Source organism: Lepus europaeus, chromosome 18 (genome assembly GCF_033115175.1).
Source record: "Lepus europaeus isolate LE1 chromosome 18, mLepTim1.pri, whole genome shotgun sequence".
Classification (NCBI taxonomy): domain Eukaryota; kingdom Metazoa; phylum Chordata; class Mammalia; order Lagomorpha; family Leporidae; genus Lepus; species Lepus europaeus.
Window position 1 is genome coordinate 18,251,484 of NC_084844.1, and position 26,145 is coordinate 18,277,628.

At 55.8% G+C, this 26,145-nt stretch overlaps 1 protein-coding gene across 2 annotated transcripts in view; it reads right to left on the reverse strand.

Annotated features, from left to right (window-relative positions):
- Positions 1 to 327: 327 nt before the first annotated feature.
- Positions 328 to 26,145, reverse strand: part of DCAKD (dephospho-CoA kinase domain containing) — a 28,002-nt gene continuing 2,184 nt past the window's right edge. The window contains exons 2-5 of one of the 2 annotated variants that reach the window (XM_062174808.1): positions 9,813 to 10,030; positions 9,262 to 9,465; positions 5,403 to 5,490; positions 328 to 2,021 (exon numbers count right to left, since the gene is read on the reverse strand). In XM_062174808.1, the coding sequence (XP_062030792.1) occupies positions 1,730 to 2,021; positions 5,403 to 5,490; positions 9,262 to 9,465; positions 9,813 to 9,924 (696 nt within the window). In that variant the 5' untranslated portion in view covers positions 9,925 to 10,030 and the 3' untranslated portion in view covers positions 328 to 1,729. Of the gene's footprint in view, positions 2,022 to 5,402; positions 5,491 to 9,261; positions 9,466 to 9,812; positions 10,034 to 26,145 lie in introns of both variants that reach the window. The other variant, XM_062174809.1, reaches the window with a different exon arrangement.

Sequence of the window (26,145 nt, forward strand, 5' to 3'; positions counted from 1 at the left end):
AGGGGAGCCACGGCCGGTTCAGGGCCGCATTTGGGGTTTCTCCATAACTTCTTACCTGGCCATGCTTGGACATCCTCACATTCAACTCAGCACACCCAGCCAGGGAATGCTTTGGGGATTAAGGAGGCCCTAAGATGTAAGCCTACTCGGTGATAGAATCCAAAGGCAGATGGTCACATGGGAGCAGGACACAGAGGGGGCCCCAACCCCAGAGAAGTCTCAGGGGTACTATGGGCAGAAGTCAGAGCCTGGTTCCATGACCCCCATTTCTGGGCCTGGGACAGGAACAAGCAATGTTACGTTGCCTATGGAGCATCACACACCCATCAGTGTCCAGCAGGCCACAGGCCCTCAAGTCACTTTTTTATTATTTGGGGGCCAGGGCACTGCGAGGACCCATAGCTTCCCTCCTTCCCCCATCCTGCCAGGTCTCACCAAACAGGGGAAGCAGTGGGTGTCTACCACCCACCCAGTAGCCCGGGAGCCTACATGGAGCTAATGAGCTGGTCTCAGGTACGAACGGCTCTGAGAAAGGGGGCAGTAAATATGACCACCACAACACTGGCATCTGTCACCCTCGATTCTGGCCTTACTAGGCTCTGGCCACATGATCCATTCATCAGTAGGTCTCTGGGAACCGGCAGGAGCCTGCTGCCTGCACTGATCTAAGTGAGTTGGCAGAGGTGGATGGTACAGTGGGGCGGAGGACACAGCTCTGGCACCTCCGCCCAGCTCCCACAAAGGTACACTGGACCTGGCTGGCGGTGTTCTGGGGCCCAGGCACCAGTGTGGAAGAGGCCGCGGTAAACCCTAAATGGTGCCAGCCATGTCTGAGAGCTTCAGTTGGTCCAGGGCATCTCAGGTCCACACGCTTTATTAAGCACCAACAGTGAGCCCGGCTCTGCACCAGGGACACAGAGGTGAGCAGGACTGCCCCTGCCCTCGACAGGCTGACGGTGGAGTCGGAGAATACAACCAGCTCTTGGCCCATCTGTGCTGTGGAGGAAGGCAGGACGTGGGGTGGGGCTATCCCCACACCTAGCCCAGCCGAGGCTGCAGACAGGGCCTGGATTGGGAATCAGCCAGATGGAGGGGAATGGAGAGGTATTCTGGGGGTGGGGCCTCCCAGGGCAGGCATGGAGTGAGAGCCTGCAGTGCCTGTGCAGTGACAAGAAGGCAGGGCTCAGAGGTAGTGGGCACAGTTGGGGGCACTGGAGAAATCCTACGGTGGGATGGGGGTCTCCTGGAAGAAGCTGGACTCAGCCCATCTACCCCATTACCCACGAGAGAATCCTCACTGCACCCTGGCCACAGGCTGCATCCCAGGAGGAGCCCTGTTTAAAGGTGGAAGCCTTTGGTCCGCAATGAGTTCCAACAGTGCTGGTCCGTGGAGGGGATATGGGCCGTGATACAGCCTGTGCTCGGAGAGAGCCCAGGCTCGGGGAAGCCTGGCCTCCCAGCCGCAGGGAGACTGAGGGCCAGAGTCCAGCAGTCTCCGACCGTGGCTTTCCCCCTCCACCAGGGCTACTGTTCTGTAGGAAGTGCCGAGGAAGGAGGGCTCATGAGAAGGTGGTGCCCAATGGCCATCCCTCGGCTTCAGGGCAGGATGTAGACCAAACAAGGGGCCCAGCTCAGGCTCAGGGCACCCGGAATGCGTGTGTGTCGATGGGGGTGGGGAAACCGGATGTGCTGCCAGGCATCAGCCCCGAGGTGGGCTCGGCCCGCACAGCTAGGGGTAAGGCAGGAGGTAGCGGGTGAGCAGGTAGAGGAGGCTGGCAATGCCGGCCAGGCCCGTGAGGACCCCGAGCCTCAGCGGCAGGTACTCCAGGGAGCGCTCCAGCTCGGCGTACAAGTGGACGACCTGGCGTTTGGTGACACTCCACTCGCCTGAGTTATCCAGAACGTGGCGAGCCATGCAGGCCTTCTCCTTCAGGGGCAGCTGGGCCCGGATGCGGGCCTCTGCGTCCTCACGGCTCAGGTTGTTCCGCCGCATCAGCCGTGCCAGCTGTGTGTCCCGGTCACTAAGGATGGGGAAAGGGCGCTGTAGGCCTCGGCCTGCCTCCCTCTTACCAGCAAGACACAGGGGTGGGCGGTCGGCTCAGGCCCAGCCGGGAGCAGGGTGTGGAGACCCAGTCTTCCCACGACTCCACCCTGCATGGGCTACTTCGGGTCCCTGGCTGGAGGAAGGCCTGGAGGCTTCCACCTCAGCCTGCTCTTGGTGAGGACGCTCCACCTCTGCGGGCTCCCCAGGTCCCTTCACAGGAACACGCAGGTGCAGCTGTCTGCTGCCACCCGCAGTCTCAGCCTTGCCCCTAGGCCTGGGTGGCCCTGCTGAAGGCAGGGTCTGAGCACCGGGGATCAGCTGCGTCCTGGAGCCCCAGGGAACTTCTGCTGAAAGGTCCATGTCCGCAAAGTGCTTCCTGTAGCTTCCCAGGAGCCAGGGCCCGCAAGACCAACACCAGTCCCCAGGCCACCAGAGGCCCCACATCCTCCCCGCCACAGCCTCCTGCCCACTGAGAGCTAAAGGCGAAGGCTGCTGTGCTGGCTAAGGAAGTGGGTCGGCCAGCGAGGAGCAAGGAGGAGCCAGAGGGGAGAACGGGACACCTGTGGTCTTGGAACAGCGCAAGCTCTGTGGATGAGGCTGGGGGGCACCCGCTTCCCACCTGCCCTGGTACGGCTCTCTGGGCCCCTCCTCAGGAACCCGCCCAGTTCGGCTCTAGCAGGGGTCATCCCACATCCCCTTGGCGCTTTGAGCTGCCCTGGTCCTCAACAGGAGCATGAACAGGAGGGGAAGGTTACAGCAGCTGTTTTCTGTCCGCTGGGTCTCATCCCTGCTATGCCACTGGGCCTGGTTTTCCCGGTTATAACGAGGAAGGAGACGATTCTTCTTAGGTTCTTAGGAACCCTGGGAAGCAGACCAAGCAAGGCTAGATCCAGGGCAGCCACTCGCCATGTAGATGAACTGCTCAGGCCACAGATTTCCTTTGTTATGAGGATAGTGTCGCGTTGAGGTCATGGGAACAAGCCCTATTCCAAACTTAGGCAGGGACAAAAGTTTGTGCCGGGAAAACCAAGGGGAGAGAAGAGAGACGGCCTAGGGCTGCCTGTGCACATCTCTGGGGAGGCATGGCACAGACCAGAGGGTCCCCAGGACGAGAGTCCTGGGGCAGAGAAACAGGACCATCCCAGAGGTTTAAAATGTGATGCTCCTGGTGGTAACAGGATTTTTACCCAAATGCTTTTTCACAATTGGCAAACTTCTCAAAAATACCAATAATCAGGGCTGGCATTGTGGTGTAGTAGGGAAAGCCACCATCTGCAATATATGGGTTCATGTACCAGTTGCCCCATTTTTAAGATTTATTTTATTTACTTGAAAGAGTTACAGGGAGAAGTAAAGACAGAGAGAGAAGTCTTCCATCTGCTGGTTCACTCCTCACATTGGCTGGAGCTGAGCTGATCTGAAGCCAGGAGCCAGGAGCTTCATCCAGGTCTCTCACATGGGTGCAGGGGCCCAAGGACTTGGACAATCCTCCACTACCCTCCAGGCACATTAGCAGGGAGCTGGATCAGAACTGGAGCAGCCAAGACTCAAACTGGCGCCCATATGGGATGCCAGCACTGCAGGCCAGGGCTTTAACCCACTGCGCCACAGCGCTGGTCCCTGCTCCACGCTGATCCAGCTCCCTGCTAATGGGCTAAGGAAAAGTCGTGGAAAATGACCCAAGTGTGTGGGACCCTGCCACCCACGTGGCAGACCTGGATGAAGCCCCTGGCTCCTGGCTATGGCCTAGCCCAGTACTGGCCGTTGCAGCTAAGTTGGGGAGTGAGCCAGTGGATGGAAGATCTCTCTATCTCTCCCTCTTTCTGTAACTCTTGACTTGCAAATCAATAAATAAATCTTTCAAAAAATATAAATTACCGTGTTTTGGGGTAATCACACTTTGGGAAATACCCTTTATTACTGCTAACACATCGGGGGAAGTTTGCCAGGTAAAGCATGGATCCCTTTGATGAAAGCAAATAATCACTTCTCTCTCTGGCCTCTCGAGAGCTGCCTACCCACACAGGCTGAAAAGTGGGGTGGGAACAGAACTCAGGAAACAGGCCCAGGCTCCTCTGCCTAGTGCGTGGGGTTGAAGAGCGCGCGGAGAGCAGCAGAATCAACAGAGCCCTACTCAGCTTCCAGAGGCTACAGCTACCTCTGCTCTCGGCAAACAGACCGACCTCAAAGACAAGCGCAGGAGAGGCAGCGGCAAGGGCAGCTGTGAACACTTGGGGGCCGCAGAGGAGGCCGGACCCCTGTGCTGCTTTCTCATCTACACTCTAAGACCTAAGGTCCTTAGTTTGAAAACCACAGGTGCAAAGTGCCAGGTGTTCAGGCAAAAGGAACTGCAGGTCTTCCTGGGGCCTGCTTGGCCTCAGCCGAGTGTTTCGCAAACAGGGAACAAAGGAGCAGGTTCACATCGTGGGCTGGGGTGCGAGCAATTCCGACTGCAGTTAAGCGACACCCACGAGGCAGAGGGTAGGGAGATACCGAGGCGCTGAGCATTCCAGGCCCTGCCTCCACTGTACCAGGAGCCTCCCACACACCAGCCTCTTGAGAGCCACCCTGTGCCGAAAATACCTGCAGAGCCAAGAGCCCACCTCTGTGTCTGCTGTACTTGTGGGCGGCATCCAGGAAGCTTCTGGGCAGCACAGGCTCTCTGCAGCCTCCTCTACCCTCACCCCGCCGGGGCTATGACTCACTTTCTCTGGCCGTTTGATCCTCCTCTGTTTGCCAAACCTGGATTCTGGATGCTTCACCTCCCGAGGGGTTCTGAGAACAAAGCTCCCTCCTCAGATGGGCACTGACAGTTCTCTCCATGCAGCTTCCTGTTCATATGTGCTGCCACCAGTGGTGACCCTGGACCAACCCAGTCCGTGGCCCATTCAGTTCTTGCTTCTGGAAGTCAGAAGCATCAACCCCTATCCTGACCACCTCATGCTGGAAGGTAAACTGAGCCAAATGATAAATGTGGGAGTTGACTGGAAAGTTGAGAAGTGCTACAGAAGGCAGAGCTAGGGAAAAACAACATGGCAGCCTAGGGCAAGGCCTGGCATCTGGGATGAAGTATCTCTAACAGCCAGCAGGGGGAGCCCTTCCCAAGCACTACAAAAGCCTGGGGTGGGGGGGCCCGGTCCATCACTTTGCACCTGGCCCCCAGGTGTATCAGGGTCAGGCACAGAGGTGGGTTTCTGTAGGCTCTAGGCACTGCTGCCCAAATCCCCTGTGCCATCTGGTTGCCCCCCACCCCTCCGAGCCTCCACCCTCTCCCCAGTAGGTAGAGGGCAAAGTGATGTGTGCATTTTCCAGGCACACACCTCACCCCAGGGGTTGGCCAGGCCATCCACACACTCACCAGTATACCACCACCGTGTGTTTCATGTACTTGAGGAGTTTCTTAGTTTCAAACAGCAGGGGAATATCCAGAATCACGTAGCGATATCCTGGGGAAGAGAATGGAAACCCACAAGCTCAGTTTTCTATCAGCACACACATCAGGGGCTATGCAAGGAAACAGAGACAAAACCACCGGCCCCGACCATCACAGCGAGGACAGACAGGCTCTGAACCCCAACTGCTGTGATACCGTTTGGAACAGGCTGCTGCAGCAAATCCTCCCTGGCTGGCTGACCAGGGGAGACCCTGTAGAGGGCTGGCGTCTGCACTGGCCTTGAAACATCAGCAGGACTTCTGCCCTCTGAAAGTGAGAAGGTGGAGGGAGGAGTCCAGGAATGGGGACCAGCAAAGCACAGGAGCAGGGAGGCTTCCTGTGCAGGCCCAGGGAATGGCAAGGGAAGCCGACAAGTCGGTCAGCGCAGGTGTAGTCCATCTTGACCTTGAACTCCAAGGGTTGTTACTTCTCAGGAGGGAAATGACACAGCCAGAGCTGGAGGAGACTGGGCAGAGTTTCCAGAAGGCAGGCCCTTTCTGCCTACTTCACTCGACCCCTGCTCAAAAACAGCGAAAGGCTAGGTTCTTCCCCAAGAGCTAGGGCCTGGCCTGGCCCCTGCTGAGACGCATCCCAGGGGCCAATCAGACAGAGGCCAATGTCGGGGTGGCAGCAGCACCCAAAGGAAAGAGGCTGCTTCTTGCATCAGATGTAGACCTCATTCAGGGATGGGAGAGCGGGGTTGTCATGACTAACCCTGTATCACCCACTCCGACAGCGGAGAGGCAACAGCAGGGACTCCCACTCCGAGCCAAGGCCAGTCAGAGGCGGCCCCTCTGCCACTGTGAGATGGCAGAGGCCTTAGCTGCCTGTGCACAGGCTCCTCCTGCTCCTTCCCCAGGTGTGGCTGGACAAAGCTGGGAAGTCCAAGGGAACAAGGAGGAAGGTACAGGTGATGCTCTGCCCAGAAAGCCTTGGCCTAGAGACGGCCCACTCTGAACACCTCCGGCATCGAACCTGACACAAGACACACTAATCCCAGAGGTGATGCACTAAATGGTGGTGAACCCCAGCTGCCGACTTTCCTGTCTCCCAGGCTCTGCCGCTCAGGAACCCCAAGGGATGGCTGCAGTGGAGGGAGGGTGGAGCACATCTCAGGTTACAGCCCCCGCCTCCCCACCATGTGATCCCAGAGCCCTCAACAGACTTCATCTGTGAAAATGATTACAAAGAACAGACACTTTGGGGCTGGCGCTGTGGCACAGCTGGTTAACCCAAGACCTGCAGTGCTGGCATCCCATATGGGTGCTGGTTCGAGTCCCCACTGCTCCACTTCCAATCCAGCTTCCTGCTAATATGCCTGGGAAAGCAGCGGAGGACAGCGCAAGTCCTTGGACCCCCGCCCCCATGTGGGGGACCTAGATGAAGCTTCTGGTTCCTGGCTATGGCCTGGCCCATCCCTGGTCATTGTGGCCATTTGGGGAGTGAACCAGTAGATGGAAGATTTCTCTCTGTCTCTACTTCTATCTCTGCAACTCTGCCTTTCAAATAAACAAACAATTCTTTTAAAAACAAAACAAAAGCACAACCACTGCACAGGATGATGACAAGAGTGACTGAGCTTCTGAGCGCCCTGAGTGAAGGTGACTGTTCCTATTGTTCCCCACACCTCCAGCTCAGAGCAGGAGCCAGGCCCCGTCCTCCCTGGGCCTCTTATCTTCCTCTCCTGCTCCGCTCCCACCGCCTCCTCCCCCCACACTGTCCTTTCTCCCAGGCCCTCTCGGGAGCTCGTGGCCAGCTCTCGGGTTCACCGGCAAAGGGCTATTCAGCTGTCATATCCCTCCCACTTGGTAAGCTCTGCAAACTATCCCGACTCTATTAAGACATCCGTCTGCCTACACAGAGACCTCCCAACAGCTGGTGATCTTATCTGACGTTTGATTATACCAACTTTGACAGTTGTATTTGTTATACTCATCAGGGAAAATCGGGGACGGTAGAAGCCACAGCTGTCGTCCCCGTTTTTCACCTTATCGAGCTGAAAAGAGCTTTCTCCTTTTATTTAAGTGGTGCTGGTTGGGGAGGCGGGAGGCTGGGTGGATGACACAGTGGGAGAGCTTTGGAGCGAGTGACATTATCCGGGGCTTGATTTCAGAAGGGGAGAGCGGCTGCGGCCCTACGGCCTTGCAGATGGACTTGCAAATGGCCTGGGAGCGAATGCGAAAGGGCAGGGATGCAAGGCAGAAGGCTTCAGTCCCAGCCAGGGAACGGGAGGCAGGACAAAGACAGAAAGTCCTCGGGGGAGGAACGGGGGAGGAGGCCTGTGGGAAGGTGCTGAGGAGGTGCACAAGCTGGACCTGCAGGGACAATGCCTGGACCAGCTCCAGCCTGGGGGTGGGGGAGGGGGAGGGAAGGCCAAAGGCATGAATGTCTATGGAGTCACCCCCTTCTGGAGGGAGGCAGTAGCCAAAGGAGGATGGGAGTTGAGGGAGAGTCTCACTCTGCCCAGAACTTCAGGCATGACGGAGTACCGGGTTTGGCCATGGTCATAATGTAAAAGCCAGAGGAAAATCCCAAAGGTGCCCCCATACCCTTCAGGAAGTAAAGTGCTAGTTCATGACTGATAGCAGGAGACAGGCAGCCGAGCCTTCAACTCGGAGGCCCAAGCCCAGGCTAGAGGCCACATGTGCCAGAGGCTTGCAGGCAGGTCTTGCCAGGGACCCAGGCCAGCCTCTCTGCTGTGCCACTTCTGGTAACTGACCCCATCGGGCTGGGAACTCCATCCAGGTTCCAACATGGGTGGCAGGAACCCAAGCACTCGGGCCATCGTCTGCTGCCTTCCCGGGATGCACATTAGCAGCAAGCTGGATCAGAAGTAGAGTAGCTGACGTGCTAATGTGCCTGGGGAAGCAGCGAAGAGTACTTGGGCCCCTGCCACCCACGTGGAGATGAAGTTCCTGGCTCCTGGTGTCCACTGGGCTCAACCTCGGCCACTGAGGCCATTTTGGGAACAAACCAGAGGATAGACGATCTCTTTATCTGTAACTCTTTCAAATAGAAGAAATAAATCTTTCAAAAAGAAGAAGAAGTGGACTAGCTGGGACTAGCACCAGACATCATGCCTGGCAGTGGCCTAACCACCGCACACAACGTCCTCCACCGGCCGCAGTTAATGTCTGTGTGATAACTACGTCACTAATGTGGATGCTTCAGACCTCCCAGCAGTGCTCAGAGCTGCCATTAGCATCTGTGCAGATGAGGAACTGGGCTGTCAGCTACAAACTTGGGTTCAGGACCTGAACTCAGGCCTAAGACTATTATACATCAGCTATTACTGCTCTTGTCGCTACTGGAAAAGTCAGCTTACTTCTTAGAGATCATGGCTCAAGACTCATTAAATTGTCACCCTTCTTCCATCCACTGGTTCATTTCCCAGGTAGCTGCAATGGCCAGTGCTGGGTCAGGCCAAAGCCAGGAGCCAGGAGCCAGGAGCTTTCGCCCATGTGGCTACAGTGGCCCAAATACCTGGACCATCTTCTGCTTTCCCAGGTACATTAGCAGGAAGCTGGATCTGAAATGGAGCAGCCGGGACTTGAACCAGCGCCCACATGGGATGCCAGCATCACAGGCAGCAGCTTTACCCACTATGCCAGCTGTCAACCTTCTTAAGAGTGAGGGACATGTGCCTCTTTCCTGGGAGTGAGTGCCAAGAAGCAGTGTGAGCTCTTCAGTCTGGATAACCAGCTCTGCGCCCTGGCCTGGCCAAACCTGCTGCAAGGAACAGGCCCTAGGCTCTGGAAGGAGGGGACTTTGCCTTGGGTCTTACCCCGGAGGAAGTACTTGAAGGTCTCCTTCATCATTTCCTTTTGGATCTCAGGGTGAGTGATGGTATTGAGCAACTGCCGCCGGTCAGGCTGGTTAAAGATCAAGTCCCCCAGGACCTTGCGATTGATGTCGCCATTCTCCAGCAAGACCTCGGTGCCAAAGGCCTCCACAATGCGCCGATGGGCAGGGTATCCTGGCTGGACAACTGTGGCAGGAGGAAGAGGCTGCATCACTCCTCAGAGCCCTCAGGAAAGCCAGAGGATCCCAAGTGACCAGAAGCGAATGACAGGGAACCCAGGGGCGCTTCTTTTAGATGGAGGGAGGGGAGGGAGTTAAGACCAGAGAGCACAAGATCCCTCCTCCTGGCAGTGGGCGGGGTGAGGAATTGGAGATTCCCACTAGAAGTGCAGGCACGGGGCAGAGACAGGAAGGAGGACCAGGGCTGAGAGGAGCCTCACTCTCCTTGAGGCCTCAAGGCTGTTCACGAAGAGGTGAAAAGAAAGGGAACACAGAAACCTCCATACACCCCCAAACCAGGCCCCTCCAACTCACCGTGCCGGGCGATGACGTCCACGTCGATCACCGCACAGCCCAGCTGCTGGAACACCTGGAGCACCGAGCTCTTGCCTGAGGCAATGCCCCCCGTCAGGCCCACCAGGAACATCTTCTCAGCAAAGAGGCAGGTCCAAGAGATCACAGAGCCAGGAGCCAGACAATCCGAAGAGCAGCCCGGCCAACTGAGAGGGGCCGCCAGAGGAAGGCCAGAGGACCTGCTGGCAGAGGCGAGCAGGCCTGGTCAGTGTTGGGCCAAAAGGCCTGGGAGTGGGGGAGGGAGGGGAAGGGAAGAGAGGTGCGGCCTGGACAGGCAGAGTCAAGCCCTGAGCATGGGGCGCTCTGGGGCCATCTGGAGAGGAGAAGACCTTTAGTATTCTTCTAAAACATGAACAAAGAAGGCAAACTAACACAGCTATGTTTAGCAAACAAACCACTGGGCAAGGAGTGGGCATTTGGTATAGCAGTTAAGATGCCTGCATTCCACACGGGAGAACCTGAATTCTATACCTGACTCCAGCTTCCTGCCAATGTAGACCCTGGGAGGCAATGGTAATGGCACAGGTAATTTTTGCATCCCTGTCACCAGTATAGGAGGCCTGGACTAGGTTCCAAGCTCCTGGCTTTAGCCAAGCCAAACCCTTGTCTTTGTGGGTATTGGGGAGTGAACCAGCAGATGGGAGCACTCTCTCATTCTCTGCCTATTTGTCTCTCAAATATATATATATATATATATATATATATATATATATATATATATATGATTTATTTATTTTACTTGAAAGTCAGAGTTACACAGAGAGAGAAGGAGAGGCAGAGAGAGAGAGAAAGAAAGAGGACTTCCATCCCCTGGTTCACTCCCCAATTGGCTGTAACGTCTGGAGCTGCGCTGATCTGAAGCCAGGAGCCAGGAGCCTCTTCCAGGTCTCCCACTTAGGTGCAGGGGCCCAAGGGCTTGGACCATCTTCTACTGCTTTCCCAGGCCATAGCAGAGAGCTGGATTGAAAATGGAGCAGCCAGGTCTCAAACCAGCGCCCAAATGGGATGCCGGCACTGCAGGTAGCAGCTTTACCCACTACATCACAGTGCAGGCTCCTCAAATACATTCTTTAAAAAGATTTATTTATTTATTTGAAAGGTAGAATTACAGAGAGGCAGAGGCAGAGAAAGAGAGAGAGAGAAGTTTTTCATCCACTGGTTTACTCCCCAAATGGGCGCAACGGCTAGAGCTGAGACGATCCGGAGCCAGGAGCCAGGAGCTTCCTCCAGGTTTCCCACATGGGTGCAGGGGCCCAAGCACCTGGGCCATCTTCTACTGCTTTCCCAGGCCATAGCAGAGAGCTGGATCAGAAGTGGAGCAGCCGGGTCTCGAACTGGTGCCCATATGGGATGTCGGCTCTGCAGGCAGTGGCTTTACCCACTACACCACAGGCACCTCAATACATTTTTAAAAATGGATTTTTAATGTAAAGGAGTGGGCATCTGTCCTAGCAGATAAGATGCTGGGTTGGGATATCTGCATTTCATATCAAAGTGCCAGGATTCATGTCCTGGTTCTGCTTCCAATTCCAGCTTCCTGCTAATGGACACACTGGGACGCAGCAGATGATGGTAACTGGGCCCCTGCCATCCTTTGGGAGACCTGGATTGAGTTCCTGGCTCCAGGCTGTAGCCTGGCTCAACTCTGGCTGTTCTGAGCATTTGGGGAATAAACCAGCAGAGGGGAACGCTGACTTTCTTTCTCTCTGTCTCTCAAATATATAAGTAATAAGATATGTATTTTTTAAATGCTGGGCGAGCAGACCAAGGTCGGAAGCTGCTGGTCAGAGTTCACACTAGAGGAGGCAAGCAGGACATCTGTCCTTGTCCCCGCCTCCACTTCCCAGTCTGGGAGTCTAAGGTTCACAGGGACAATACAGTCTGCCTACAAGCCACTCAAGCGGGTTGCCAGAGAGACCACAAACAGAATCCAGATGTTCGGGCCCTCTTCTGCCCAAAAGCCCCCCTCTCTACACGAGGACCCCCTGGAGCAAAGACGCTGAGGGTCACTTCTCTAGACTGGGTCAAGCTATCCCTCCTCTTCAACCGAGCCATGGCCCAGATGGAGCCGGAGGGCAAGCAGAGGCTTGGCGGCCCCGAAGCCCAAGTGCCGGTCTTGCTGAGAAAGACTCGGGGAAAGGATGGCAGGCTGGGAGGCCGGGGATGCAACCTGGAGCTCAGGGTCACGGTTCGTGGCTCCAACTCACCATGCCGGGCTATTCACCATGCATGGATGATGCCGGCTCCAACTCACCATGCATGGATGGCAAAGGTTAGGAGCATGGACCTCTTCAAAGCCGGCTCCTCCACTGACGCCCTGTGCAACCCTGGGCAAGGCATTGTCCTCTCTCAACCTGTTTTCTCCTCTATAAACTGCAGTTAACAGAACCTGCCTTGGAGGGCTCTGTGCAGGCCGGATGGGAAGACATGCAGAAGGCTGAGATGCACGTGTGTGGGGGCGGTGGAAGCAGGGGTGTGACACAGGGTAGGATGCAGGGGTCAGAATCACAGGACAGGGGCCGACGCTGTGGCATAGCAGGTGAAGCCACCGCCTGCAGTGCCGGTGTCCCATTTAGGCGCCAGTTTTAGTCTCAGCTGCTCCACTTCCAGCCCAGCTCTCTGCTGTGGCCTGGGAGAGCAGTGGAGGATGGTCCAAGTCCTTGGGCCCCTGCACCGTGTGGGAGACCTGGAGGAGGCTCCAGGCTCCTGGCTCCTGGTTTCGGATTGGCGCAGCTCCAGCCATTGCGGCCATCTAGGGAGTGAACCAGTGGATGAAAGACGTCTCTCTGCCTCTCTGTGACCCTTTCAAGTAAACAAATAAAATCTTAAAAAAAAAAAAAAAAAAAAAAAAGAAGTACAGGACAAAGACTTCTATGAGGTTGTGTCTCCATCCCTGCAACCCCACGCTGCCTCACAACAGACTCGGAACAAATCACGTTGCATTTTCTGGAGTAAATGGAGTTATCACATGTTGGACTTTGTTCCCAGGCTGGAGGCAATTAAATTAAAGGCCAGGTTCCTCTCATCCTCCCTCTAGTGACAAATCACTTCTCTGGGACTTTGAAATCTGTCACAGGACCTTTTTGGTTAAACAGTAGATTGACTGTCCTAATTGCACTTTGGTTGAGCTTTTACTGAAATGAACTTTCCTTCCCTGAGGACACAGAAGATGACAGGGGGGGCAGCTGCTCGGATGTGGGCTGAGCGGATGCCTGGCTCGAGGGTGACAGGGGACCAACCTGGACGTTTCAGTCTGCACAGGCTCTTTCTCATTTCTCACCCCAGGAAGCCAGGGTGGAGAGAGGAGAATACGCAACCAGAGGTGACATCTGAACGGACAGACCTAATCACTCAGCCATCTAAGAGAAAGCACTTCTTCTCTGAGGCTGGAGTCTTCTGCCAGGTTACACAAAGGGCAGTTCAGGACAGGGTTCAGTTGTGAAAAGAACTACGTTGGTCTTCACTGAAACTTTGAAAGCGAAAATCCAGGGGACCAGCACTGTGGCACAGTGGGTTAAGGTGCTATGTGCAATGCACTGATTCAAGTCCTGGCTGCTCCATTTCTGATCCAGCTCCCTGCTAATGTGCCCGGGAAAGCAGCAGAACATGGCCCAAGTGTTTGGGTCCCTGCCACCCACGTGGGAGACCTGGATGGAGTTCCAGGCTCCCTGCTTCAGCCTGATCCAATTCTGGCCATTGTAGCCATTTGAGGAGTGAACCAGTAGATGGAACATCCTTCTCTCTCTGCCTCTCCCTCTTCTCTGTAACTCTGCCTTTCAAATACATAAATCTTTTTTTTAAAGAAAGAAAAAAAACGCAGCACATGCATTTTTTTCCTGAGAAACAGTGTTCAATGGTAAAGCTTGGCACACCGCAGCACCAGGAACAGGCACAGAGTCCAGGCAGCAAGGGCAGGGCAGGTGACCCCCAAGGAACCTCGCATGGCCAAGAGGATGAGGAAGGCAGCCACCAAAGAGAAGGGCTCCGTGGCCTCAGCACAAAGGCCAGATGGCACAGGAGAAGAGCTGCTGGAGACGGGTTCCCAGCACAGCCAAGGATCGAGCTGCCAAACACCGCCACAATGCCAGCCCCCGAACCAGCCTCGTCAGCACCAACTTACTCGGCCACTGTGTCAACATCCCAAGAAGCAACACTGGCCTGGGACTCCAGTCTGGCCCCCAGGAGCTGCTTACGAAGGCTGTTTAGTCCTTTGCCTGCTCAGGAAAGATGCAGAGGCAGGCCTGAAGACCCTGGAACAAGGCCGGGTCAGTGCTGGAGAAAAGTCGTGCCCTGGTGGTCTGCGCTCCCATAGTGCCCGCCTGCTCCCGGCAACTAGCACCAGTGTGTGAAATCCCGGCTTGCCACTCTTTTTTTAAAAAAAGATATAATTTATTTATTTGAAAGTCAAGAGTTACATAGAGAGAGAAGAGGCAGAGAGAGAGAGAGAGAGAGAGAGAGAGAGAAGTCTTCCATCTGATGGTTCACTCCTCAATTGGCCACAACGGCCAGAGCTGCACCAATCTGAAGCCAGGAGCCAGGAGCCTCCTCAGGTCTCCCACGTGGGTGCAGGGGCCCAAGGACTTGAGCCATCTTCCACTGCTTTCCCAGGCCACAACAGAGAACTGGATCGGAAGTAGAGCAGCCGGGACTAGAACCGGTGCCCATATGGGATGCCGGCACTTCAGGCCAGGGGTTAACCCGCCCTGCCACAGCGCCGGCCTCCTGACTTGCCACTCTTGTCTCAAGCAATGAGCTGCTTCTCTTTCTCTGAGCACCAATGGAGAACATGCCAGGCCTAGCGAGGGGCAGGGGCCAGTTCCCCAGTGACCTGAACTTTTGTTACAGAAGGAAAGCCACTGTCCCCTGGTCACTCAACTTCACCAAGCTCAGCTGTGGAGGCCTGGAAGACCCCAACCCCTGGCACACAGCTGCTCGATCCCTCCTGAGACAAGTCAGCCTCCAGGGATGGTGTCCCCCGGGCAGTTCCGCTGGGTAGCAGGACTGGAAGAGGTTCTAACTTCACCACAGTGGTGTATCCGAGGACTGCAGAAGGCGAGCCCCCCACCCTGCCCACAGCACAGCTATCCGTGGAACCAGGATGGAACACGGGGCTCCTAGGCCTTAGTTGAGAACACTGGCTTTAATGTAGTCAGCAAACAAAAAATTAATTCACCTTAAAAGTAATACAAAAGAACCAGAAGATGAAGCTATCTGTAGGCAAAGCAATTCTGCGCCAAAGAGAAGTGATTTCTCGGTGCTCATGTCAGTTTTCTTCCTATAGAATGGGGCGAGCGGCTTGTGGACAGAGACCAAGCACGGATATCAGTTCTCGGTTCCCAAGGTGACCTCGTGCCTGGGCTGACCATCTGTGGAAACAGACCAGCAGCTGCAGGTCCCAGCAGGGGGGCTAGAGGGATAGAGGCCCACATGCCAGGAGGCTCTGGGTCCCCGGCTTAAAGGGGCTGAGCGGGTAACAGCTGCTCCTGCCCAGCAGGCCCCGCATGACTCATTCCTTCACTAGCTGTCCTCGGGGGTAGCCAACAGAAAACACGGGCCTTGGCCCTGAGGAATTTGCGGCGACAGACAGCAACAACTGGACAGACTGACGGGAACAAATGAGAACAGCTGCGAACAGGGCACGGACAGGTGAGCAGGAGGAGTGAGGTGGCCCTGCCCCCGGCCTGCTGTGAGTCCATCCCACGCACACAGCTGCTCACAGCTGGCAGAAGCCGGGTGAGCATCCTGTCCTCTCCAGGCCGAGCCAGGAGGAGATGCAAGCTTGGGTCCCAAGTTGCCTCCAGGCCCCAGGCAGGCCTGTCCGGCAGCTCCCCTCAGACACACCCGGGCAAGAGGTTGCCTTGATGACCTGCATCTGCGCTCCTCATCTGGCCCTGGCCCAACTCCTCATTCTCCAGAATCTAATCCATGCCCCTCCTTCCACTGCGGCAGGTATGTCATAACCGCTCCTACACCTGCCTATGATCCAAATCTCCCAAAAAATGAACAAACAAAAAGGTCAGGAAACCAGGCTCCACGCCGGCCCACTGAATCTGTCAGCCACACCTGGAACCGTTGGCTAACATGGAAGGCCGAGTGCTGCAGCAGAGAGAGGCCTGGGTCCCAGCCTCTGTGAAGCCTTGTACCAGCCTGGCCCAAAGAGGTACGAGCTCTGTAAATGAGAAATGCCTGGGGGGCCGGCACCGAAGCTTAACAGGCTAATCCTCCGCCTTGCGGCGCCGGCACACTGGGTTCTAGTCCCGGTTGGGGCGCCGGATTCTATCCCGGTTGCCCCTCTTCCAGGCCAGCTCTCTGCTATGGCCCGGGAAGGCAGTGGAGGATGGCCCAAGTGCTTGGGCCCTGCACCCGCATGGGAGACCAGGAGAAGCACTTGGCTGCTGGCTTCGGATCAGCGCGTGGCGGCCATTGGAGGGTGAACCAACAGCAAAAAGGAAGACCTTTCTCTCTCTCTCTCTCTCACTATCCACTCTGTCTGTAAAAAAAAAAAAGAGAGAGAAATGCCTGGGCCCGGAACGTCTTCCCCTCTCCAAGCCTCAGTCTCCACATCGCCAATGAGCAGCTGGATTTCCAGGGCCCACCGCCCTGTCAGCTCCTGGGGGAGGCTGTGAGTCCCTCCCTCGGGTGTTTTTTCCCTTGTGGTCCACATTCAGCACACTCCTGAGAGCAGTCAATGCAAGCCCAACTGGCGAGCAAAGAACAGCAGGACTGCTGGTGGCCTGGGAATCTTCACCGACATGGGAGCTGTTCCAAGCTGGCTTGGCCGAGGGAGGAGGACACCACCACATCCCACGGGAATGGACAAGCAGCTAACGCCCAGTGCAGTGGAAATGGAAGCTGGATTCTGGAACCAACCCAAAGACAGGTTCAACAGTCAACCTGCTCTGACCCCCGGGGCGCTACGTCTGGTCCTTTCTTTTCCCTCATTCTTCGCCTCTGCTGAAGAGCAGGGAGCCTAGGGGAGGGACTCAGGTAGAGAGGCGGGGCCTGTGAAAGGAGGATCAGACTTACTGTGCTCCACGAATAGTGGGCTCTTAAACTGTCTTTTAAAATTTGTTATTTGCTTGAAAGACAGAGAGACAAAACTACAGGAAGATCTTCCATCTGCTGGCCCACTGGTCAGGGCCAGCCAAGGCGAGGCCAGGAGCCTGGAACTAGTCTGGGTCTCCCACACGGCTGGCAGGGACCCAGTCAAGTTCTTGAGCCATCACCCGCTTCTCCCAGAGTGCACATTAACAGCAAGCTGGGGCCGGCGCCGCGGCTCAACAGGCTAATCCTCCGCCTATGGCGCCGGCACACTGGGTTCTAGTCACGGGCGGGGCGCCAGTTCTGTCCCGGTTGCCCCTCTTCCAGGCCAGCTCTCTGCTGTGGCCCGGGAAGGTAGTGGAGGATGGCCCAAGTGCTTGGGCCCTGCACCCGCATGGGAGACCAGGAGAAGCACCTGGCTCCTGGCTTCGGATCAGCGCGGTGCGCTGGCCGCGGCAGCCATTGGGGGGTGAACCAACAGACAAGGAAAACCTTTTCTCTCTCTCTCACTGTCCACTCTGCCTGTCAAACAAACAAACAAAAAACCCAGCAAGCTGGGACCAGAAGTGGAGCTGGACTTGGGCGCAGGCACGCTGGCATGGGCTGGAGGCATACAACAGTGTCCTGACCGCTGTGCCCAACGCCTGCCCCACGGTGGGATCATGAGGAGCATCTCCAGACTGCCTTTTGGTTTTCTCTCTAGGGCTCCCACCACTCAGGGGAGACTCTTCTCTGGCAGTGTTTCTCTTCGGGAAAATGCGAGTGGCTTGTTCCACACAGAGCCCCGCTGCCCCGGAGCAGCTCCCAGCTCCGAGTTCACAGTGCCACTCTGCCAGCCTCGGTCACCAGCACCTCGTGCCTGGCCCTCCGCTCCCTGCCTCACTTCTCGTCACAGCTTCCAGGGGTCCGAGGACCATCTCACTCCTCTGCTTACAACCCTCGGTGCCGCCTTCTCCCTCCTCCTGGCTCCTCACAGAGCCTCTGGCTCTGTGTGATGCCCCCAGTAACTCCTCACCATGTCCTGTGCTGTCACACGGGCCTTTCGTCTGTCCCTGAATGGATGGGCTCTTCCCACCTCAAAGCTCCATGGATGCTGTTCCCTCTGCCTCCACACTTAGCTCCTAGCTAACTCTTCATTTATCCTGCACTCACTGTCAGCCAACCAGATTCCAGGCACTTTGCTAACAAGAGTGCCTGCTCTCTCAAAACTTAACTTGGTGTGGCAGGTGGGGTTAGGGGAAGGTATTAACAATAAGCTGGGGTTGGCACTGTGGCGCAGCGGGTTAATGCCCCAGCCTGAAGCGCCGGCATCCCATATGGGCGCCAGTTCAAGTCCTGGCTGCTACACTTCTGATCCAGCTCTCTGCTGTGGCCTGGGAAGGCAGTACAAGATGGCTCAAGTCCTTGTGCCCCTGCACCCACGTGGGAGACCTGGAGGAGGCTCCTGGCTTCAGATCAGCTCAGCTCTGGCGGTTGCAGTCATTTGGGGAGTGAACCAGTGGATCAAAGACTCCTCCCTCTCTGGCTCTACCTCTCTCTATAACTCCTACAAATAAAACAATTCTAAAAAAAAAAAAAAAAAAAAAAGTACATGGGTGATCAAGCTGATTTATCCAGATGTGCTTTGCTTAAAGAAATATAATATGTAGAAATCCATATATTAAAAAAACAAGAGGGACAGCAGTCATTATTTTAAATAAAGGACCCGGCAGTGAGAGAGCAAGTCACAGTCCCTGACACCTCACCCTACCGCACCCCCGCCACAGCCAGCCCAAATCAGGCCCTGGGCGTCGTTCACTGCTATCACTTTCCCTTGCTTGTACATCATATTTTGTACTTGAATTTCTACTTCGGTGACTTTTTTAAAGCGAAATTTTAATTATTTAAGAGGCAAACAGGAAGTGACAGAACAAGTTCCCATCTGCTGGTTCACTCCCCGAAAGCCGCCATGCCAGGAGCTGAGGCTCAATCCAGGTCTCCCACAAGGGTTGCAGGGCCCCAACTACTGGATCCTCCACCACCGTCTCCTGGGCCCGCACGAGCAGGAAGCTGGCATCGGAAGCAGAGCCCGCTTGAGCCCAGGTGCTCCAATATGGAATGCAGTTTCCCTACCAGTCTCTTCACAGCTAGGCCAAATGCTTTCCCCATCATTTTAAATTTGAGAGGCACAAAGAGAACAGAGCAAGCAAGCTCCCATCCGTGCTTCACTCCCCAAATGCAGGCAACAACCAGGGCTGAGCCAGGCTGAAGCTGGGAGCTGGGAACTCAAGGGGTCTCCCAGATGGGTGGCAGGAACCTAACTACTTGAACCCTCACCTCTGCTTCCCAGGATGAGCAACAGCAGAAAGTTAGAAACGGAAGCGGAGCGGGGGCTCAAACCCAAGTACTCCAGTATGCTACGGGGGCACCTTAGCTATGGCTTAGTCACCAGGCCAAATGCTTGCCCTGTATGTGACAGGTTTCTTTTTTTAATATTTATTTATTTATTTATTTGAGAGGCAGAATTACAGAGAAAGAGAAAGGGATGGAGGGAGGGAGAGGGAGAGAGAGAGATCTTCCATCCGCTGGTTTAATCCCCAAATGGCCACAACTGCTATTGCTGAGCTGATCCAAAGCCAGGAACCAGGAGCTTCTTCTGGGTCTCCCATGTGGGTGCAGAGGCCCAAGCACTTGGGCCATCTTCTGCTGCCTTCCCAGGTCATTAGTAGAGAGCTGGATCAGAAGTGAAGCTGCCAGGATTTGAACCAGCACCCATACGGGATGCTGGCGCCCTAGGCGGAGGCTTAACCTATATAGCACAGAGCCAGCCCCGCGACTTTTTTTTTTAAGATTTAAATATTTGTTTGAAAGGTAGAGCTATAGACATACACACACACACACAGAAAGAGAGAGAGAGAGAGAGAGAGAGAGAGAGAGGTCTTCCATCCTCTGGTCCACTCCCCAAATGGCCACAATGGCTGGAGCTGGGTCGATCTGAAGCCAGGAGCCAGGAACTTCTTCCCAGTCTCCCACGTGGGTGCAGGGGTCCAAGCACTTGGGTCATCTTCTACTGTTTTCCTAGGCTATAGCAAAGAGCTGGACTGGAAGTGGAGCAGCCAGGACTTGAACCAGTGCCCATAAGGGATGCTGGCACCTCAGGTAGAGACTTAACTTACTGTGCCACAGTGCTGGCCCCTGTGACTGTTTTTAAGGGTTAGATAAAACAAGCTCCCAGAGGCCGCAAGCCATGACTAACCTGTACCTGTCTCAAGCACCTAGCGTATCTGTCTGTCACTTACCAGGAGACAGCCATTGATCAAGTCACTTAAGCTTTCTTTGGCTCGGTTTCTTCATCTGTAAAATGAAGCTCATGGCCCCTGTTTCTCTGAGTTACTGAGAGCAGTAAATGAGACAGCAACTACAAAGTGCTTGGAAGAGAGCTTGGCACACACTGAGTGCTCACTGCTGCTCCCTCTTCCCTACAGAGGGAGCATCTGCTCACTGTTAACAGAATGAGTAACCAAATGACTGCAGGAGCAGGCCCAGGGACCAGTCCAGGGACCAGGAGGGGAATTACGTGGGGTCACAGCCTCCCGTTAGATGGCCTCCAGCCTGCTTCTTCCCCATTACAAGCTGCTCCCTGCTAGTCCATGCTTCCCAGTGGGCTACGCAGCGTCAGAGCCTGGTATCTGAATGGCCACTCTCTCCTTCGGGAAGCAGGTAACGTTGCTTCCCATCTCCCAGGCACAGCCCCAGCCCTGCCCGCACCTGGCCAGTACCGGCTGCTCATTAGCGGCAGCTCACCTCCTGCTGCTCCTGCAGCCTCTCAGGATTCAGACTGGGCATGCCTGCCCGGCCAGGCACCTCTCCTGTGAATAGCTTTCCAAAGGGGATGTATCTGTGTTCCTCCAAGGACCAATATAATCACTCATGAAAATGAGTCATTTCTGCCTTGGGACCTAATTATTTTCTCACGGAACCAGTGGTTGCAAAAATATATTGTTTTTCAGTTAACTATTAAATGCTATTTTTACATACAGTTTCTGCTAATCTTTCATTACTGGCGAGAGGTCACTACTTCAACCTCAGAGTCCAAGTTCTCTCTGTCTGGTCGGCCTGTTAAATCATTGCCTCCTACAGGCTGCCAAGGCCAGGCTGGAGAGGGAACCCCAAGAGCAGGTCGTGGGTCAGTCTCCCTGTCCCTCCTCCACTGGCCACCAGCAGGTGAAGGGAGGAAACAGGTCTCTCTGTCTACGTGAGCACTCTCCAAACACAGACCTTCCCTGCGGGAGCTCCCGTGGGTGGGCAGGCCGGCCATCTCCTTCCCTGCAGGGGCACCCGTGGGTGGGCAGGCCGGCCATCTCCTTCCCTGCGGGAGCGCCCATAAGTGGGCAGGCCGGCCGTCTCCTTCCCTGCAGGGGCGCCCGTGGGTGGGCAGGCCGGCCGTCTCCTTCCCTGCAGGGGCACCCGTGGGTGGGCAGGCCGGCCGTCTCTTTCACTGCAGGGGCACCCGTGGGTGAGCAGGCCGGCCGTCTCTTTCGCTGCAGGGGCGCCCGTGGCTGGGCAGGCCGGCCGTCTCCTTCCCTGCAGGGGCGCCCGTGGGTGGGCAGGCCGGCCGTCTCCTTCCCTGCGGGAGCGCCCATGGGTGGGCAGGCCGGCCGTCTCCTTCCCTGCAGGGGCGCCCGTGGGTGGGCAGGCCGGCCGTCTCCTTCCCTGCAGGGGCGCCCGTGGGTGGGCAGGCCGGCCGTCTCCTTCCCTGCAGGGGCGCCCGTGGGTGGGCAGGCCGGCCGTCTCCTTCCCTGCAGGGGCGCCCGTGGGTGGGCAGGCCGGCCGTCTCCTTCCCTGCAGGGGTGCCCAGGCCGGCCATCTCCTTCCCTGCGGGAGCGCCCGTGGGTGGGCGGGCCGGCCGTCTCCTTCCCTGCGGGGGCGCCCGTGGGTGGGCGGGCCGGCCGTCTCCTTCCCTGCGGGGGCGCCCGTGGGTGGGCGGGCCGGCCGTCTCCTTCCCTGCGGGGGCGCCCGTGGGTGGGCGGGCCGGCCGTCTCCTTCCCTGCGGGGGCGCCCGTGGGTGGGCGGGCCGGCCGTCTCCTTCCCTGCGGGGGCGCCCGTGGGTGGGCGGGCCGGCCGTCTCCTTCCCTGCAGGGGTGCCCAGGCCGGCCATCTCCTTCCCTGCGGGAGCGCCCGTGGGTGGGCAGGCCGGCCGTCTCCTTCCCTGCGGGAGCGCCCATGGGTGGGCAGGCCGGCCGCCCGGCTGCACTGCTGTGCTGCTGTCTATGCAGAGGCGCCCTGGACGGGACCGCAGCCCCTTCCCTCAGCTGGACAGATGGCCCCGAGCAATCCCCGTCAGCATTCTGAGCTCTTTCCTTGAGTATAAAATGGGATTACTAATGACTCTCACAGGGGTCTCGTCAGGACTCAATGAAGTGACATAGGTCACGGTCACCTCACTTTCCCCAACTCAGAGTGGCACGTCACTCACTGCAGTGCACTCCTCTCTGCCTTCTCCCTGAACGGTACCTCCCTCGTGGTCCTCCTGGCTTCTCTCTCCAGTCCACCAGTGCCCACTCCACCTCCTACCTGACAGGTCAGCCCCACGGCTGCACCTTTGCCCCCTCATACACTGTTCCTAACACAGTGGCTGGTGTGACCCTTTAAAACCCGTCAGGTCTCGCCACCCGCTGCCAAAACCCTCTAACACCTCACCTGAGCACAAGCCATGTCCCCGTGGCACCTTCCAAAGGCCCCGTGACAGAGCAGGCTTTATCCTCGGCCAGCTTTGCCTCGCAGGCTCCCAGGGCTTGCTCCTCCAGACCGGGGCCTTGCTGCTCCCTGACATGCAGGGAACAAGGCCTTCCCAAGGCCACTCCTCCCCTGGAGGGCTGCAGGGCTCACGCCCTTCTCCTCCGAGGTTCCCCTATCAGAGACACTGTCCCCAAATACCTGGCACAGCACTCCGGCTCCCCTCTAACCTTACTGTTTCACTTTTCTTCACAGAACTTCCTGATGTGTCCCCACCCACCATGTCACAAAGCTGTGTGTTTACCACAAGCTGCCTCTCCCCCTAGAATCTGTGCACTGCTGTATCTGAGGTGCCCAAAACAGCCCGACAAACAAAAGGTTCTTGAAAACTATTTATCAGGCCGGCACCGAGGCTCACTTGGCTAATCCTCCGCCTGCAGTGCCAGCACTCCAGATTCCAGTCTGGCTGGGGCACCGGTTCTGTGCCGGTTGCTCCTCTTCTAGTCCAGCTCTCTGCTGTGGCCTGGGAAGGCAGTGGAGGATGGCTCAAGTGTTTGGGTTTTGGCAGAGGGTGGCGAGACCTGACAGGTTTTAAAGGGTCACACCAGCCACTGTGTTAGGAACAGTGTATGAGGGGGCAAAGGTGCAGCCGTGGGGCTGACCTGTCAGGTAGGAGGTGGAGCGGGCACTGGTGGACTGGAGAGAGAAGCCAGGAGGACCACCAGGGAGACCGCATGGGAGACCAGGAGAAGCACCTGGCTCCTAGGAGGCTTTGGATCGGCGCAGCACGCCGGCCATAGCGGCCACTTAGGGGGTGAACCAATGGAAGGAAGACCTTTCTCTCTCTAACTCTGTCAAAAAAAAAAAAAAAAGAAAAAAAGAAAAAAAAGAAAAAGAAAAATATTTATCGAGGGGCCAGCGCCACGGCACGGTAGGTTAATTCTCCGCCTGCGGCGCCAGCATCCCATAAGGGCACCACAGTTCTAGTCCTGGCTGCTCCTCTTCCAATCCAGCTCTCTGCTATGGCCTAGGATGGCCCAAGTCCTTGGGCCCCTGCACGCTCATGGGAGACCAGGAAGAAGCACCTGACTCCTGGCTTTGGATTGGCGGAGCTCCTGCTGTTGTGGCCATTTGGGGAGTGAACCAGTGGATGGAAGCCCTTTCTCTCTGTCTTTCCCTCTCACTGTCTGTAACTCTACCTCTCAAATAAATAAATAAAATCTTTTAAAAAATATTTATCAAATGAATACATAAAGCACACAGCACAATGTTCAGCTCATTAACTATTTCCAAATAAGAACACCCCTGTTCCAGAAAATCTACCATGAGAGTCACAAAACTTGAACACTCTCTACCCATGCTTGGATCAAAGAAGTAGAATCAATTCACTGACATTCTGATCCCATTGTCAGCTTTAAATGGGTAATGTAAGTTTTACTGTAAACTGGGAAAAGCACTGTGGCACAGCATCTGAGCTGTCACTTGCCCACATCTCATATTGGAGTGCCTGGTTCAAGGCCTAGTTACTCTGCATTTTTTTAAAGATGTATTTATTTGAAAGAGTAAAAGAGAGGGCAAGATCTTTCTGTCTAGCTGGTTCTCTCCAAATGGCCACAACAACAAGGACTGGACAATGCTGAAACCAGGAGCCAGGAACTCCAACCTGGTCTCTCACATGGGTTGGACCATTCTCTGCATTAGCAGGAATCTGGATCAGAACTGGAGAAGCTGGGACTATGACTGGTACTCCAACAAGGGATGCCAGCATTACAAAAGGTGGCTTAACCCTCTGAGCCCCATGCTGATCCATACTCTGCGCTTCAGATCCAGCTTCCTGCTAATGCCCATGGGAGGTAGATGATGGCCCAAGCATTGGGTTCCTGCCACCCACTGGGAGCCCTGCATGGAGTTCCCGGCTTCGAGCTCTGGATTGGCCTAACCCCAGCTGTTGTGGGCATTTGGGGATTGAATTAGGGGATGACAGATCTCTTTCCTGTCTCTCCCTCTACCTTTCAACTTCAAGACCCAAAGCTCCTGAAGTTCTCCAAAGTTATCTTTCAGGTTTTCAATCACATTCTAGGGAGAGATGGGGGCAGCTCAGATCTTACTAAGAGCGAGGCCTGGGTCAGAAAGTGTCCAGGGGCCACCCTTCGCTTCATTTTATTTTATTTTATTTATTTATTTTTTTGACAGGCAGAGTGGATAGTGAGAGAGAGAGACAGAGAGAAAGGTCTTCCTTTGCCGTTGGTTCACCCTCCAATGGCCGCCGCGGAAGGCGCGCTGCGGCCGGCGCACCGCACTGATCCGATGGCAGGAGCCAGGTGCTTATCCTGGTCTCCCATGGAGTGCAGGGCCCAAATACTTGGGCTATCCTCCACTGCACACCCTGGCCGCAGCAGAGAGCTGGCCTGGAAGAGGGGCAACCAGGACAGAATCCGGCGCCCCAACCGGGACTAGAACCTGGTGTGCCGGCGCCGCTAGGTGGAGGATTAGCCTATTGAGCCGCGGCACCAGCCCCTTCGCTTCATTTTAATACTAAGATCTCTGCCTTGAGCTATGTTGGTGCATGTTTCTGAACTGCACCTGTGTGGAAATGAACCCACTCCTACAAGCAGTGAGAACTTCTCTTACACATTCATTTCTCCTAAATAAAAGATACCCGTTCCCCCTGCTCAGGAACTGATTCCCCACGGTCTCTATTTGCTGCAGATACATTTCTTTGTGTGACAACTCCTTCTAGTCCATTTCTTAGAATGTGCCAGGAAGTAGAGCCGCAATTTTGGGTGGGTAATAGTAATATCTGCAACAAATCAGAATTAGAGCTGTCAATTTAAAAAGTGCTAAGGAGCAGGCTTCAGGACAACGCCAAGCTCTCTACCTGCCTGCCTTCAGAAGGCGCAGACACTGAGAGGCCCTTTGCAACCTCTCAACAGGAGCGGAGAGTCAGATCTTGCTGGAGACAGAATTTGGTAGGAACAAAGGGCCCTGCTAAGACAAAACCAGCCCAGCAGGCCGGCCCACTCTCTGCTCAGGAACCAGAGCTTCTTCACCCTCTCCCCAGCTCCGTGCCCACACCTCCCGCACCAGGCCATGGGATGTATTCCGGTAAAGTCAGGGCTCCGCCTCACGCAAGAACAAAAAATCCCATGCACGTAAAACATCAAACATATTAGAGGCCTCCATTTCCTCACTCTAGAATCGGGACTTAATACGAAAACTCATTCAGGAGATACTTTCCCCACACCTAAGGGAGAACAAAAAAATCTCTGAAAGCTCCATAAGCCAACTCAACGCCAGAGACTGCTGACGGGAGGCTGCGGGCGGGAGAGGCAGCTGGTGAGAGGGTCCTCAGTGCAGTCTCCTTGGAGAGGGAGGCTGAGAAGAGAGGTCTGAAGATCAGAGGCACTCCACTCCCAGCTCACCCCGCAAAGCACTTTATACCCACCCTGCCACACAGGAACCACTCCCAGGTGGGCAAACTGCGGGTCAGGAAGGCACCCAGCGTCACAAAACTGGAAGTGAGAGGCTGAGTTCAAAA